This window comes from Eschrichtius robustus, chromosome 4 (assembly GCF_028021215.1).
Source record: "Eschrichtius robustus isolate mEscRob2 chromosome 4, mEscRob2.pri, whole genome shotgun sequence".
NCBI lineage: Eukaryota > Metazoa > Chordata > Mammalia > Artiodactyla > Eschrichtiidae > Eschrichtius > Eschrichtius robustus.
Genome location: NC_090827.1, coordinates 56149222 through 56165313, shown reverse-complemented (window position 1 = coordinate 56165313; position 16092 = coordinate 56149222). Strand labels below are relative to the sequence as shown.

The window sequence follows — 16092 nt, the reverse complement described above, 5'->3', positions numbered from 1 at the left end:
TCACAAGACCATTTCCAGAAACTTGTTTTGAGATACTCTCCCTGCAAAAATGGATCTTCAGTTACTTGAGAACTAACGCTGATCTTTTTGGTCCTTCACAGCATTGTTTTAGAACAAGATTAGAAGCTCTGATCTATAGTATTTTGTCTACATATTCTTTTAAATTTTGGATTGCAATTTGCATCTCTCCCGTGGCTGCATGTTTCGCCGAAGTCCGAGTCAGTTGACGGTGTCAGACCTGAACTTGGAGGGGGTAATTGGAGACGGCGTTCCTAGGAGTTAGAAGGAAGCCTGAAACGCTAGCAGGACACGGGGGTGGGATTAACGTCCAAAGCTCCGCACCGGTTCCCAACTGATTGGAAGGGACGAAGTGGGTGGAACCTTCTGACCCTGCCCGCCCCCCCCCCTCCCCCGCCTCCGTCGCTGGGGACGCTCCGACCAAGGCAACCGCAATGGATCAGGAAGAGGGGTCGACCACCGTGGACAATATAGTCACTCAGTTCAACACCTATGAAGATTTCCTGGACTCGCAGATCACTACACTGGACATGTACTACCTGGAGGTAAGGGCGGCAGCCCCGCGGGGGGGGGGCCACAGCTTCGCGTTCCTCGGTCCCTCCCGAGCCCCCGCGTCGTGGGGTGTTCGCCCCCTGGCGGTGGACCGCGGGAACGGCAGGCCCCGCAGTTTCCCGACTGCTGTACTGCGGGGCCTGGGTCCGTACAGAATTCGGGCCCCTGGCGTCCGTGACCCGGCACGGACCCACGCACGCGCGCACGCGCGCACGCACGCGCGCGCACGCACGTACACTCGCTGCGGGGCCTGGAATGTCTGTACGGCGGCCTCCGTCGCCCCCCTCCTGGCCCGTGTCCCTTCCAAAGTGCTGCTCCTTTGAGGAACGGGGCTGGATTCCGAGGCCCGCTGAGACCCTTCCGGGGGCTGCAATTCAGGTCTGACTCTGTTTGTCTTTCCTTTGCCAGTTTGTACTAAAGAACGGAAGACAGTATCCTTCCAGGTGTATCTAGTATATACTGGGCATTTGGTTCCATGAACTTCCACCCCAAGCTAGTTGACTCAGAAAGCCCTTTAATTACGGGTACACGTTACAGCTCCCTGGCATTGCAGGCATGAGCTGATTCATTTTTATCGAGTTGATTGTTCACAACTATTGTTGATAGTTAAAAAAAAAAAGCCTGCAACACAGAAAAATCGGACGTAATTGGGATTGGCTACTGGCTTCCTCTCTGCAGCCATCCTCCGACCTGCTTCTTAAAGGTGTGGGGATGGGTGGGAAGCTGGTAGGGGGCGGGGGGCCGAGGAGGGATGGAGTTCTTGTCTTCTTCGAGGAGAACCAAGGGGAAAATAATAGACCACGGGTCCTGAGAAGCAGGAGGTGGACGGTGGTCCCTAGAGCGCGGGCGTATTCCCAGGCCAGGCCGACTAAATGGGCACTGACTTGGATTCTCCTGCCCTGGAGCCATGCCACAGAGCCGCCAATTGCCCCTCTCTATTTAGGCCAGAAAGAGCAAGGGCCTCTGTTTGGGGTCACACCACACCTGAGTCTGAGAAGGATTTGTATCCTGCAGCCAATCCCCAAACTCCTTATCCGCAACAACGTGATTCAGCCGTTTAGGGGACTGAAATTTTTGGACTCCAATGATCGTTTTCAAAGTGAGATTTTACTTCAGTGTGGATTCCAAGGTCTGAAAAGTGCTTATCCTCCAAAACACATTCATGTTCTAGATAAGAACATAATTTTAAGGAACTAGAATCATCTAATTTTAGTCCTATCTCTGCTAAGAACAAGTTGTGTGACCTTGGACAGATAATTTGATCTTTCTGGAATTAACTGTTAAAAAAAGCCAGGTGGTATTTCCAACATATCTTCTGATTTCAAAAACAAGCTTTTTAATATTTTATACAGATAACATGTTTAAAATCATGAAGGTTCCGTTTTATGCCTTGCATGGAAGTCACTGCAATGAAGGGGAAATAGTGGTGGTGCCAAACAATGTTTGCATCTAAGGTTTTGAATATCTAAATAAACAAGAATGAAATATAGACAATAAATATCCCAATAGGCTATAATCATCTTTGTAGCACTTGTGGAAAATTGCCAAGCTTAAGCTGATATCCTTAAGAAGGGTTTCAATTTTTTTAAAGGCACAGTTTTTTTTTTTCCATGTGAATTAGAAAGTAAAAGCATTAACGTTGATTAGGAGTGAGAAATTAATACTTTGTGTTTCATCAATCAGAATTTTAAAGATCTGCAAAATGGGTAATGGTGACTATGTTTAGGCGAAAGGTAAAGAAATTTACTTTAAAATTTGGCATTGGTTAAGCCAGTTGCTGTCAGCCAGCCTCTTTCATTGGCCACCTTAGTGCTGGCATGATGGGCACAGGGAGGAAGATGGAGGCTACACATGGGCCCAATAGGGTGGGCTCCCACTTGCCAAGGCTGATGTAGCTACCGCTACCTCAGAATGTCCAACTTGGATGACAGGCATTCAACTGTCAGCAAGCAAGTTGAATGCCTCTGATATAGCACCATTTCTCAAGGGAACCAACTAACTACTTGGTGGCAACTAAAAGCCTTGGGCCCCTTCAACTTTGGAAGGGTCAGCAATTCAGTGTGATAGGAACAGACACATTTGGTAGTAATGGGTTTGCCTCTTCTGGCTACAGTCATAACACTGCTCTGCTACCTAATGGAATATTTTTTTCTCTTAGTTTTATTGAGATCTCATTGACATATCGCACTGCCTAAGTTTAAGGTATAGAGCATAATGACTTAACTTACATATTTTGCAAAATGATTACCACAGTAAGTTTAGTTAACATCTGTCATCTCATGTAGATGAAAGAGAAAAAAAGAAAAAATGGTGTTTTCCTTGTGATGAGAACTTTTAGGATTTACTCTCTTGGCAACGTTCAGCTCTACCACCCAGCAGTGGTAGCCGTAGTCATCAGATTGTGCATTACATCTCCAGTCCTAATTTATACCTGGAAGTTTGTACCTTTTGACCATGGGCATCCAATCCCTTCATCTGGTAACCACATATCTGATCTCTTTGAGTTTGTTTTTTTGTGTGTGTGTTTGTTTGTTTTTAGATTCCACATATAAGTGAGATACAGTATTTGTCTTTCTTAGTCTGACTTATTTCACTTAGCATAATGTCCTCAAGGTCCATCCATGTCGTCGATGATGGCAGAATTTCCTTCTTTTTCATGGCTGAATAGTATTCAGTATGGCTGAATGGTGCACCACTTTTCTTTATCCATTGATCTGTTGATGGTCTCTTACGTTGTTGTTTCCATGTCTTGGCAGTTGTAAATAATGCTATAATGAACATGGGGGTGCAGATATCTCTTCAACATAGTGTTTCTGTTTCCTGTGGATGTATTCCCAGAAGTGGAATTGCTGGCTTGTATGATAGTTCTATTTGTAATTTTTTGAGGAACTTCATATTGTTTTCCATGGTGGCTGCAAGCATTTCCTTTTCTCCATATCCTCACTAGCATTTGTTATCTCTTGTCTTCTTGATGGTAGCCATTCTAACAGGCTGTGGTAGTATCTCATTGTGATTTTGATTTTCACCCTACTGATTAGTGATGTTGAGCACCTTGTCATGTACCTGTTGGCCATTTGAATATCTTCTTTGGACGATATGTCTATTCAGGTTCTTTGTCCATTTTTAAATTAGATTGTTTATTTTTCTGCTATTGAGTTGTATGAGTTTTTCTTTTTTTTACATTTTGGATTTTAACTCCTTATCAGATATATGATTTCCATTCCATAGGTGGCCTTTTCATTTTGTTGATCATTTTGCTGTGCAGAAACTTTTTAGTTTGATGTAGTCCCACTTATTTACTTTTAATTTTGTTGCTTATGCTTTTGGTGTCAAATCCAAAAAATCATTGCCTAGACACTTCAATGAGCTTTTTTCCTGTTTTCTTCTATGAGTTCTACGGTTTCAGGTTTTACATTTAAGTCTTTAATCCATTTCAAGTTAATTTTTGCGAGTCATGTAAGATTTGGGTCTAGTTTCATTATTTTACATGTGACTATCCAATTTTCCTAGCACCGCTTATGGAAAAGACTGTCTTTTCTCTGTTGAGTATTCTTGGTTCCCTTGTCAAATGTTAGTTGACCATACGCATGGGTTTATTTCTGGGCTCTCAATTATGTTCCATTGGTCTATGTGTCTGTTTTATGCCATTACCATACTGTTTTGATTACTATAACTTCCTAATATAGCTTGAAATCAGGAATTGTGATGCCTCCCAGTTTGTTGTTCTTTTCCAAGGTTACTTTGACTATTTGGGGTCTTTTGTAGTTCCACATAAATTTTAGGATTTTTTTTCTACTTCTGTAAAAAAAAAAAGTCATTAAAATCTTGATGGGAATTGCATAGCATCTATAGATGGGGTCTTATGGAATGACTATTTCATCCACAGGCACAGGGTCCCATTTACTGCTGTGTCAGACTAGGGACCTAGGCTACAACAGAGGAGCTGTGGGAGTAAGGACCTGAGCATGTGGTTCACTTTTCATAATATATTCAGAAATATTCAGAGCTGCCAGCAGATAGATCATTGGAATGGGTTGCTAAAAGCATAAATGAAGTGCCAATTTGGAGATGATAGTTTCAGAGAATGGGTGCCATCCACCATGACACAGCATATACTTAGCATCCAAGATCTTTGCACTGAGCTTTGTTCCCTTTTTCTGGGAACTAAGAGGTTAAAGCACCTAACCCAAAGAATTTGGACTTTCTTTCCTTACTGGGGGCTCTGCGGGTTAATTGTCCTGGTACTAAATGGGGGAACATGCCATCAGGTGACTTGGTGAGAGTCAGTTGAATTAGAAGTTATAACTCTTGCCTGGAATCTTCAGGCTCCTTGTCTAGGAATCAGGAGGCAAGAAGAGAGTCACCATCTCGGCAAGCATAATTGAGCTTTACTGTCAGGAAAAGTTAGGACTTATAAAATCAGTCATGAAGGAATGTGTTTGGAATTTTGGTAACTCACTTGGATGCCTCTTGGTAATCTCTTTCTCAGTTGTGGTGGTAAATGTACAAGGGCAGCAACCCAGACTTGAAAAGGGCATGGTGACCAGGGGTTCAGAGCCCTCAGGAATAAGGGTCTGGCTCACACCACTTGATATGCTACCAAGACCAGTAGAGATGTTAGTTGAGGGTGAGGGGAATCTAGACTAGGTGGCAGAGGTAGGAGATGATATTTGTGTGGTTCTGAGTCAAGCTGCAGCAATAAGGGCTGAAGTTTACCCTAGTATCTTTCTTCTTGCATACATCTGAGTAGTCTTCAAAAATATATATATTTTTAATAAATTTTATTTATTTATTCATTTATTTATGGCTGCATTGGGTCTTCGTTGCTGCACATGGGCTTTCTCTAGTTGCAGTGAGTGGGGGCTTCTCATTGCCATGGCTTCTCCTGTTGCAGAGCACGGGCTCCAGGGCACATGGGCTTCACTATTATACTACATAAATATTTTTATTGTATGTAAATATATATATTATTCTTCATTTATATTTTCTACACAAAAGGTAATATTTATATCTTTCTGAAACAAAAAAAATCGACATTAAATCTTGGAGGCCATTTAATGTCACTCTATGTAGATCTTCCTATTCTTTATAAGTTGCTACATTGAATCCATTATTTACTTAGGTTGGTCCTTTGGAAGTTCATTTTCCTTATTGCAATATCCCAAACAACAGTGAAATGAGCGTCTTTTGTACATCCTCTTTGTGTGCGGTTGTAAATGTATCAAAAAGTAGAATTGATGGGTCATAATAAACATGGTGAAAGTGGCCTCCAGAGTAGTCATTTACTCTCCCACCAGCGTGTATGAGACAGACACCTTTTCTCTCAGACAGTCACCAGCACTTGATATTGTCAACCCTTTTGTTTTTTGTCAAATCATATGTGAAAAAAAACCCGTTGTTTTAATTTTAATTTTTCTGATTATTAGTGAGGTTGACCATCTTTTAAATTTTTCCTGGCCATTTGCATTTCTTTTGCGAATTGCCTATTGCACTTCCTTGATTCTCCGCCCGCCCCAGCTTGTTTTTCAAACTTTCTTTCCTCTCTTCAGGCTCTTAGTGGATGACTTCATCTCTCCAAATCAACAAAAAGAGTCAATCAGGCTGGAACCCTCTTCAGTTTTCTACCATGAAACTTATAAAACCACCTTAATTTCTGCCCATCCTCTCTTCCTTCCCACCTGTGTTAATGGTGTCTACCATGCATGGTGCCTATCTGAATATACTGAATCTGGCATTTGAACACCCATTATCATTATAATGTTTTGGGAATTTTCCCAACTCTGAGTCCCACCTCCCTAAGGTAGAGGCAGAAATTCATCTTCTCAGTTCTCCTTGCTGCTCGTGTATCTTTGTGTGACTTAGGCATTGCCAATCATATACACCTACATGAGACTGCTATATAGGAAAAGAGTGACATGAGGAAGAAAGCACCATGTAGAATCCATTTTGTATTGAATGAGGTGGTTGAGGCTCTTGACTTTCAGTTGATGCAGTGGCAGAAGTTCGGTCGTGTAATGTCCTAGGTCAACATGGTGAGTTGCAGTATATGTTTTCAGTGGTGGCAGTGAGGGATATTTGTTGAAATAGTTTGTATGGCTTAGAGTATTGTTTCTGGCTGTGTAGGCTTCAAATTTCACTTTCCCAGGGATCTTTTGAGCTATTGTATTTTAATAATTCCTTTTTTATGCTTGGACTGGCTACAGTAAACCCTGCTGTTTGCAACTAATAGGCTTGATCGATGATGGTCACTTGCATTCTCTACCCTTTTGCTTCATGTATTTGATGATGTATTGATTAGCTCCTCTCACCTTTAATTCCATCAGTCCCTTCTGTGCTCAGTGAGGTATCTCCCATTCTCCCCTCCATATCTGTCTTTTCTTCCTTTTTCACAGTTATCCTTCTTGAATGAATTGTAAAATCCTTAACCTTTATTTCCTCCATCTTCTGTTTTTCAACCCACTGCTAGCTGGCTCCCATCTTCACATTCAATAGAAATTGTTCTTGCCATGGTGACAAGTGAAGGATGTGTCACTAAATCCAATGGACACTTTCTGGTTTAATCATTCAGTCTTCCATTGGAAGGATGGATTGGATTGTTTTACAACTAGAGGCAAGAAGATTTTTTCTGAAGCTTTTTAGGTATATTAAAAAAAGAAAAAGTTGTGGCTGAAGTAGACACTGTGGACTTGTAGAGCCCTGGATATAATCAAGCTTGCTTTCTTCCTTCCTTGCTTGCTTGCTTCCTTCCTTCCCTCCCTCTCACCCTCCCCCCTTCCTCCCTCCCTCCTTCCTTTCCTTCCTACCCGTCATCTGTCTATCCATTTTCCTGGTAAATATGAAATAGAATAAATCTATAATAGCACTAGAAGACATGAAAGGATGCTACTCTACAGGATCAGAAATTGTGCTTATTTCTGATAAGTTAGAGATTGACAAGATAGAGAAAACCATAGCCCAAAATGAATAAATAAGAACAGTGTTGGGAAGGTAAAGCAGATTTAGAGAAAAGTCAGAGGTAACAATAATACAAAGAGCAAGAGAGAACCTATAATTGATTAAAGAAGTTAATTCTGCATTAGCTAAGCCAGAGGTGTATCCTATCCCCAGCATATACCTGCAATGTTTAACCCAAGGATAAATGAGAGAACTGCTCTCTAAAAAAAGTGCCTAGCAAGGAGTCCTGGAGCAGGTAAAGGGGCTTGAGAGATAATCAAAACTAAGTGTGAAGTAGTTAGATAGTGCTAGAAGGCCAGAATAGATGTTGGAGAGGAGAAGAAAATCTGGAGAGAGTTACACTTATTACCAAGTCCTTCTTATTTTGGTAATTAGGTTGGAGAGGGTGGGATTTACCCCAGACCGCCTTCCTTCTTCATGTCCACATCCTCAAGTGGAGTCTGTACATTACTATACTCTGCTCTTTTACACATAACTTCCTCAGTTCATCTATTCAGAGGAGAAACCAGTTAGGGAATCAGATCTGTACGACTATAGAGGGAATCCATGCTAATGACTTTGCTAATTACCCAGTTCTCTATTCATAACTATGTATTCCCAGATGTTTGAGGGAACACAGGAGCATGAAAGAGAGGGCCTAAGATGAATAAGGAGAACAAGTAATGTCAGACAAAGCAAAACACTCAAAACCCTGAGGCAACTTTAAATAAATTCTAATTTTCTACCTTACAGGCATTTTAATATGTATAATATGAAGTCTGTAAGCAAAATAATAGACTGGTATGAAAAGGGAGCAATCAGAGAGCAAGAAAGAATTCTTAGAAATTAAAAACTTGATGACATTTTTAAAAGAGCTAACTAATGGAAGGACAATGTCACTTTTAAAGGACAATTTAATGATCTGGAAGTTAAAGTTGATGTAATTACCCAGAATGCAGTAAAAAAAAAAAAAATGAGGAAAATAAGAATTATATGAAGGAAAGTATGAACAAATAATTCCAGGAGGCTCAATATTTATCTAATAGACATTCCAGAAATAAATTATACAGAAAATGAGGGGGATAAAATAATCAATGGAATAACAACAACGACAAAAATTCTCTGTGTTGGAGATAAGTGCAAGATTGTAAGTGCCCATCTTACAATCAGTTGCTTAGTAGGATGAATGAAAAAGATCCACACCTTGGCAGTTAGTGGTAGAATTACAGAACTCTGAGAATAAAATGATAGTTCAAAAATAATTCAAATTGCATGACATCAAAATTAAAAACTTTTGTATTGAAACTGGGTGTATTGAAAGACACCATCAATAGAGTCAAAAGGCAACCCATAGAATGGGAGGAAATATTTGGAAATTATATATCTGATAGGGGTTAATATCCAGAATATGGAAAAAACTACAGTCGAACAACACAAAAGCAAATAATCCAATTAAAAATTGGGCAAAGAACTTGAAAAGATGTTTCTCCAAAGAACGTACACGAATGACCAATAAGCACATAAAAAGGTGCCAACATCATTAATCATTAGGGCAATGCAAGTCAAAACCACAATGGCATATCACTTCACACCCATTAGGATAACTATTATCAAAAAAAAACAGAAAATGACAAGTGTTGGTGAGGATGTGGAGAGACTGGAACACTGTACACTGCTGGTGGGAATGTAAAATGGTGCAGCCATTGTGGAAACAGTATGACAGCTCCTCAGAAAATTAGAAAGAAAATTACTATATGATCTAGAAATTCCATTTCTGGATACTATGTAGCCAAAAGAATTGAAAGCAGGAACTTGAACAGATATTTGTATACTCATGTTGATAGTAGCATTATTCACAATTGCCAAAGGTAGAAGCAACACAAGTGTCCACTGATGGATGAATGCATAAACAGAATGTGGTATATATCTACAATGGAATATTATTAAGCCTTTAAAATGAAGGAAATTCTGAAACATGCTACAACATGGAAGTCTTGAGGACATTATTCTAAGCAAAATAAGTAGCCACAAAAAGACAAATACTGTGTAATTCCACTTATATGAGGTGCCTAGGGTAGTCAAATTCACGGAGACAGAAAGTAGAATGGTCATTGCCAGGGTCTTGGGGGAAGGGAAGATGGGGAGCTATTGTTTAACTGGCACATAGTTTCAGTTTTGTAAGATAAAAAGAGTTGTGGTGACGGATGGTAGTGATGATAACGTCACAATAACATGAATGTACTTAATACCACTGTACTGTACACTTAAAATGGTTAGTTTTATGTCATGTATGTTTTACCACAATTTAAAAAATAATTCAGAGTGTCAACAAATAACCTGTAAATGGGAATCAGCTTGATCTTAGACTTTGCATTCCTAATAGTGATTCCTAGAAGAAAATGGAGTAATATCTTTAAACTTCTTAGGAAATTTTACTTTGAGCCTAGAATTCTGTCCCTGGCTATATTCTGTCTCTGTCTGGCCCCTGAGATTCTGTTTTACCTTGAGTTCTATCCTACCCCAACGTGCTCTGTACTGTGTGCTCCAAGAGGTTGATTTCTGTTGACTACTTCAACTGGACTCCCTTTACATTTGGCCAGTTGGGTTCAGCCAATAAGAGGCACCAGTAAGAAATTAGAAGCCAGGAGGCTGGGCATTTTTTTTTCAGACTCCTTCCATACTGTGCTGCAGGTTAGCAGTCGATATTTTCTTCCATCAAGCCAAAACTCAGGGTCTGATAACACTGTCCTACAGCCATCTCCCTGTGTCCTATTAGTTGCTCCCTCCCCTTACCTCATTTGCATAGGTTAATGGCTACTAATACAGTAACTTACTGCTGTTGCTAGCTGCAGGGTATTTCATGGTCCCCACTTGGATTTCTCTTAACCTGGTGAATACCTTTGTAAATTAACTCAGCCATTCAGTTTCCTTCAGTTACTCCATTTAAATACATCATCTATTTCCTGCCTGGACTCTGACTAAATAAACTAATATTCAAATGGGAATGCAAAATGAAGACTTTTTTTGGGGAAAATCCAGGACTCACAAAACCACTGACAGATCTCTTCTGAATTCATAACTTGAGCAAATGCTTCATATATTTTTACACAGATTTTCAAATTATTACTATAAACTTGTATGTAGTTTTCTTTTATCTGTTGTTATGGCTCTTTTCTGATTTCTAAAATTGTTTGTGTATTCCTTCTTTTTCACCATAAATCTTGCCAAATGTTATCTATTTTCTTGGTCTTTTAAAAGAATAAGCTCTTGAGGGACTTCCCTGGTGGTCCAGTGGCTAAGACTTTGTACTACCAGTGCAGGGGGCCCGGGTTTGATTCCTGGTCAAGGAACTAGATCGACATGCCACAATTAAAGATCCTGCATGCCACACCTAAAGATCCCGCATGCCGCAGCTAAAGATCCTATGTGCTGCAATGAAGATCCCGTGTGCCGCAACTAAGGCCCAGTGCAGCCAAATAAATAAATAAGTAAATATTAAAAAAAAAAAAAAAAGAGGAAGCTCTTGAAATCAACTATACTTCAATTTAAAAAAAAACAGAATAAGCTCTTGGCTTTCATTAGACAATTAAAGCTGACTGGCTTTGTATATTTTAATTTCTATTTTATTCATTTTCCTGTTGTTTTTATTCTTTCCTTCTATATCATTTTGGTGTATTTTGTTATTCTTTCTCTAGTTGAATGGTTAGCTGTTTATTTTCAAGCTTTCTTTTTTCTATTAAATGCACTGATGCAGTTTTTCTGTGTACTTTATTAAGATTTCATATACAATTTCCTTGCCAAAATTTTTAAACTCTGTATGACAAAATATATCATAAATCAAAAGATAGGCAACTACCTGAGAATAAATATTTGCAAAATGTATACTCAACAAGGACTTGCTGTATAGAATATAGCTTTATAAATCAATAATAAATAAATAAAATCCAATAGAAAAATGAGCAAATTTAACAAACCAGTAATTCTTACATGGACGCTAAAAAATAATAATTATATGAAAAGTTGTATATATATGGCATAATATAATTTATGGAAAAAAGCTTTTAAAAATCATGAAACTATGTCAAATATTTTCCCCTTTCATTATGTGGGTAGTCCTGTGTAACTAACCTGCCACCAAATGGCTGGCTAATCCCCAAACTGTGAGCTTCTCATTTTCTTTTCCCAAGACCTTCAACACACTTGGAAGCAACCAATACCGTTATGTTTCTTACTGTCACTAAATTGTCCTCTGGCAGCAAACACTTGGTTACCTAAAGCTCTGTTTTCATTGCACGTTTCTAAAGGTGATAAATAACTTGGCCTCTGCATTTCACCGACTACAGTATAATCTTTTCTACTGTAAACAGGGCTTGTAATACTTTTAATAAGATCAGAGAACCAATTCTAGGTAACCCAGAACCAATTCAGAGAACCCACCCTTAAATTTCTATTCCTCTGGAACCATTGCCAATAGCTAATTGTGACTCATTCATTCAGGGTTCCGTCAGAGAAGCAGAACACACACACATACATATACATATAGATATAGATGTAGATATATGTGTGTCACATGTATTTACTTTTTTATAAAGATTTGCCCCTACACAATTATGAGAACTGTTTAAATGGTCAATGAAAGGCTGTTTCTTTGGTGTCTGGTGCTGGAACCTGAAGTCATTAGGACAGACAGCCAGGAAGGAAACGTACATGAGAATTGTGGGAAACAAGGGCAAACAGACCTGCAAGGATGAGCTAGAATTCATAAGGACAAACTGGAACTTGGATCAGGCCCTCACCTCTTTCACACCTCCATCTTTGATGGTAGAAGAGATCTGCAGAAGAAGCTGACACCTTTAGTCACAGAGCTTAACATACTCATGCACTTGTCCCAGGAGTTGGAGGACGTAAAGGAGAAGCTTCTATAAGAGCTAGAACAATATGGCTTCTCCTTTGCTGTCTTCCAAATCTATCGCAAATCTATCTCTTGTGGCCCAATCTAACCTGTAACTATCTAAGGAAGAAAAATTATGGAAACAAAGCTCCAGCTTAGGTAAGTTGACAGAATACAAATTCACTACATCTGCCACATGTTAAGTTTTTCACAAGGAGAATGTATTCTTTTTTTTTTTTTTAATTTATTTATTTTTGGCTGTATTGGGTCTTCGTTTCTGTGCGAGGGCCTTCTCCTGTTGCAGCAAGTGGGGGCCACTCTTCATCGCGGTGCGCGGGCCTCTCACTGTCGTGGCCTCTCTTGTTGCGGAGCACAGGCTCCAGATGCGCAGGCTCAGCAGTTGTGGCTCACGGGCCTAGTTGCTCCGCGGCATGTGGGATCCTCCCAAGACCAGGGCTCGAACCCATGTCCCCTGCATTGGCAGGCAGATTCTCAACCACTGCGCCACCGGGGAAACCCCAGAATGTATTCTTAAATCATTTTATAGGACTTGTGTAACCCTGACATCAATCTAGAGAAGGATAGCACAAAATGGAAAGCTAAAGACTAATTTTACTTATGAACTGGATGAAAAGAAGTGAAAAATGAATCTAGGACTATATTAAGAAATAATAGATCAGAGACTACTAAATACTACTCTTAAGTAGTGTGATTTATCATAGGAATGCAAGGATGAGTTCAGACAGGAAAGATTGAACTTCTCATCAGAAATAATACAAGTCATGGGACAATGGGATGACATCTCTAAAGTGCTGAAAGGTAAAAAGTCATCCTGGAACACTAATCTAGCAAAAATGTCTTTCAAAAATTAAGGTGAAATAACTGAAGACATCAAAGAGAAAATTAAAAAAAAATTCCTGGAGAAAAATGAAAAAGAAAACCCAACAATCAAAAATCTAGGGGATGAAGCAAAAGCAGGTCTAAGAGGGAAGTGTATAATGAAAGAAGCTTTTCAAGAAACAAGAAAAATCTCAAATAAACAATCTAACCTTACACCTAAAGGAACTAGAAAAAGAAGAACAAACATAACCCAAAGTGAGTAAATAGAAAGAAATCATAAAGATCAGAGCAGAAATAAATGATGTAGAGACTAGAAAAACAATAGAAAAGATCAATGAAGCTAGGAGCTGTTTCTTTGAAAAGATAAAGTTGATAAACCTTTAGCCAGTCTCATCAAAGAAAAAAGAGAGAGGGCCCAAACAAATAAAATCAGAAATGAAAAAGGAGAAGTTACAACTGACACCACAAAAATACAAAGGATCATAAGAGACTACTATGAACACCTATATGCCAATAAAATGGACAACCTAGAAGAAATGGACAAATTCCTAGAAATGTACAATGTCCTAAAAATGAACCAGGAAGAAATAGAAAATATGAACAGACCAATTACCAGTAATGAAATTGAATCAGTAATAAACAAACTCCCAACAAACAAAAGCCCAGGACCAGATGGCTTCTCAGGTGAATTCTACTAAATATTTAGAGAAGAGTTAACACCTATACCTTTCAAACACTTCAAAAAATTAAGGCAGAAATAATGCTTCCAAACCCATTCTACAAAGCCAGCATCACCCAAATACCAAAACCAGACAAAATCAGACCAAAAAAGAAAATTACAGCCCAATAGCCTCAAAAATCCTGAACAAAATATTAGCAAACTGAATTCAACAATATATTGAAAGGATCATGCAGCATGATCAAGTGAGATTTAACTCAGAGATGCAAGGATGGCTCAATATCCACAAATCAATCAAAGTGATACACCATATTAACAAACTGATGAATGAAAATCATATGATCATTTCGATAGATGCAGTAAAAGCTTTTGACAAAATTCAATATCCATTTATGATAAAAACTCTCAACAAAGTGGGTATAAAGGAAACATACCTCAATATAATAAAGGCCATATATGACAAGCCCACAGCTAACATCATACTCAACAGTGGAAGGCTGAAAGCATTTTCTCCAAGATCAGGAATAAGACAAGGATGCCCACACATGCCACTTTTGTTCAACATAGAATTGTAAATCCAAGAAAAAGAAATCCAAAGGAATTCAAAGGAATCCAAATTGGAAAGGAAGAAGTAAAATTGTCACTGTTTGCAGATGACATGATACTATACATAATAAATCCTAAAGATGTCATCAAAAAACTACTAGGACTCATCAAGGGATTTGGTAAAGTTGCAGTATACAAAATTAATATACAGAAACCTGTTGCTTTTTTATTTGCTAACAGTGAACTATCAGAAAGGGAAACTAAGAAAACAATCCTGTTTGCAATTGCATCAAAAAGAATAAAATAGTTAGGAATAAATCTAACTAAGGAGGTAGAAGACCTGTACTTGGAAAAACTTAAGACACTGATGAAGAAAAGTGAAGGTGACACAAACAGATGGAAAGATATACAGTACTCATGGATTGGAGGAATTAATATTGTTAAAATGACCATACTACCCAAGGCAATCTACAGATTCAATGCAATCCCTATAAAAATACCAATGGGATTTTTTCATAGAACTAGAACAAATTCTAAGATTTGTACGGAAACACAGAAGACTTCAAATAGCCAAAACAATCTTGATAAAGAAACAAAGCTGGATTTCAAACTATAATACAAAGCTATGGTAATCAAAAAAACATGGTACTGGCACAAAAACAGACACATAGATCAATGGAACAGAATAGAGAGCCCAGAAATGAACCCACACTTTAATGGGACATTAATCTTTGACAAAGCAGACAAGAATGTACAATGGGAAAAAGACAACCTCTTTAATAAATGCTGTTGGGAAAACTGGACAGCTTTATGCAAAAGGGTCAAACTGGACTACCTTCTCACACCATGCACCAAAATAAATTCAAAATGTTTTAAAGACATCAATGTAAGACCTGTAACCATGAAACTTCTAGAAGAAAGCATAGGCAGTGTGCTCTCTGACATTGGTCTGGGTAATATATTTTTGGATACATCTCCCCAGGCAAGGAAAACAAAAGCAAAAATAAACAAATGGGATTACATCAAGCTAAAAAGCTTTTGCACAGCAACGGAAACTGTCAACAAAACAAAAAGGCCACGTACTGAATGGGAGAAGATATTTGCAAATGATATATCTGAGAAGGGGTTAATATCCAAAATATACAAAGAACTCATACAGCTCAACATCACAAAACCCCCAAGCAACCTGATTAAAGAAATGGCAGAGAATCTGAATAGACATTTTTCCACAGAAGATATACAAATGGCCAAGAGGCATATGAAAAGATGCTCAATATCACTAGTCATCAGGAAAATGCAAATCAAAACCACAATGAGATATCACCTCACAACTTTCAGAATGGCTATTATCAAAAAGACAACAAATAACAAGTATTGGCATGGGTGTGGAGAAAAGGGAACCTTTATGTACTGTTGGTGGGAATGTAAATTGCTGCAGCCACTGTGGAAAAGAGTATGGAGATTCCTCAAAAAATTAAAACCAGAACTACCATACAATCCAGCAGTTCTACTCTTGGGTATTTATCCAAAGAAAATGAAAAACACTAATTTGAAAAGACATGCACCCCTATTTTCATCATAGCATTATTTACAGTAGGCAAGATATAGAAGGAACCTAAGCACCCATCCACGG

At 38.8% G+C, this 16092-nt stretch overlaps 1 protein-coding gene across 2 annotated transcripts in view; it reads left to right on the top strand.

Annotated features, from left to right (window-relative positions):
- Positions 1-424: 424 nt before the first annotated feature.
- Positions 425-16092, top strand: part of CFAP299 (cilia and flagella associated protein 299) — a 612278-nt gene continuing 596610 nt past the window's right edge. Inside the window, exon 1 of one of the 2 annotated variants that reach the window (XM_068542122.1) lies at positions 425-563. In XM_068542122.1, coding sequence (XP_068398223.1) covers positions 453-563 — 111 coding nt within the window. In that variant the 5' untranslated portion in view covers positions 425-452. Of the gene's footprint in view, positions 564-781; positions 949-16092 lie in introns of those variants that run through there. The other variant, XM_068542121.1, reaches the window with a different exon arrangement.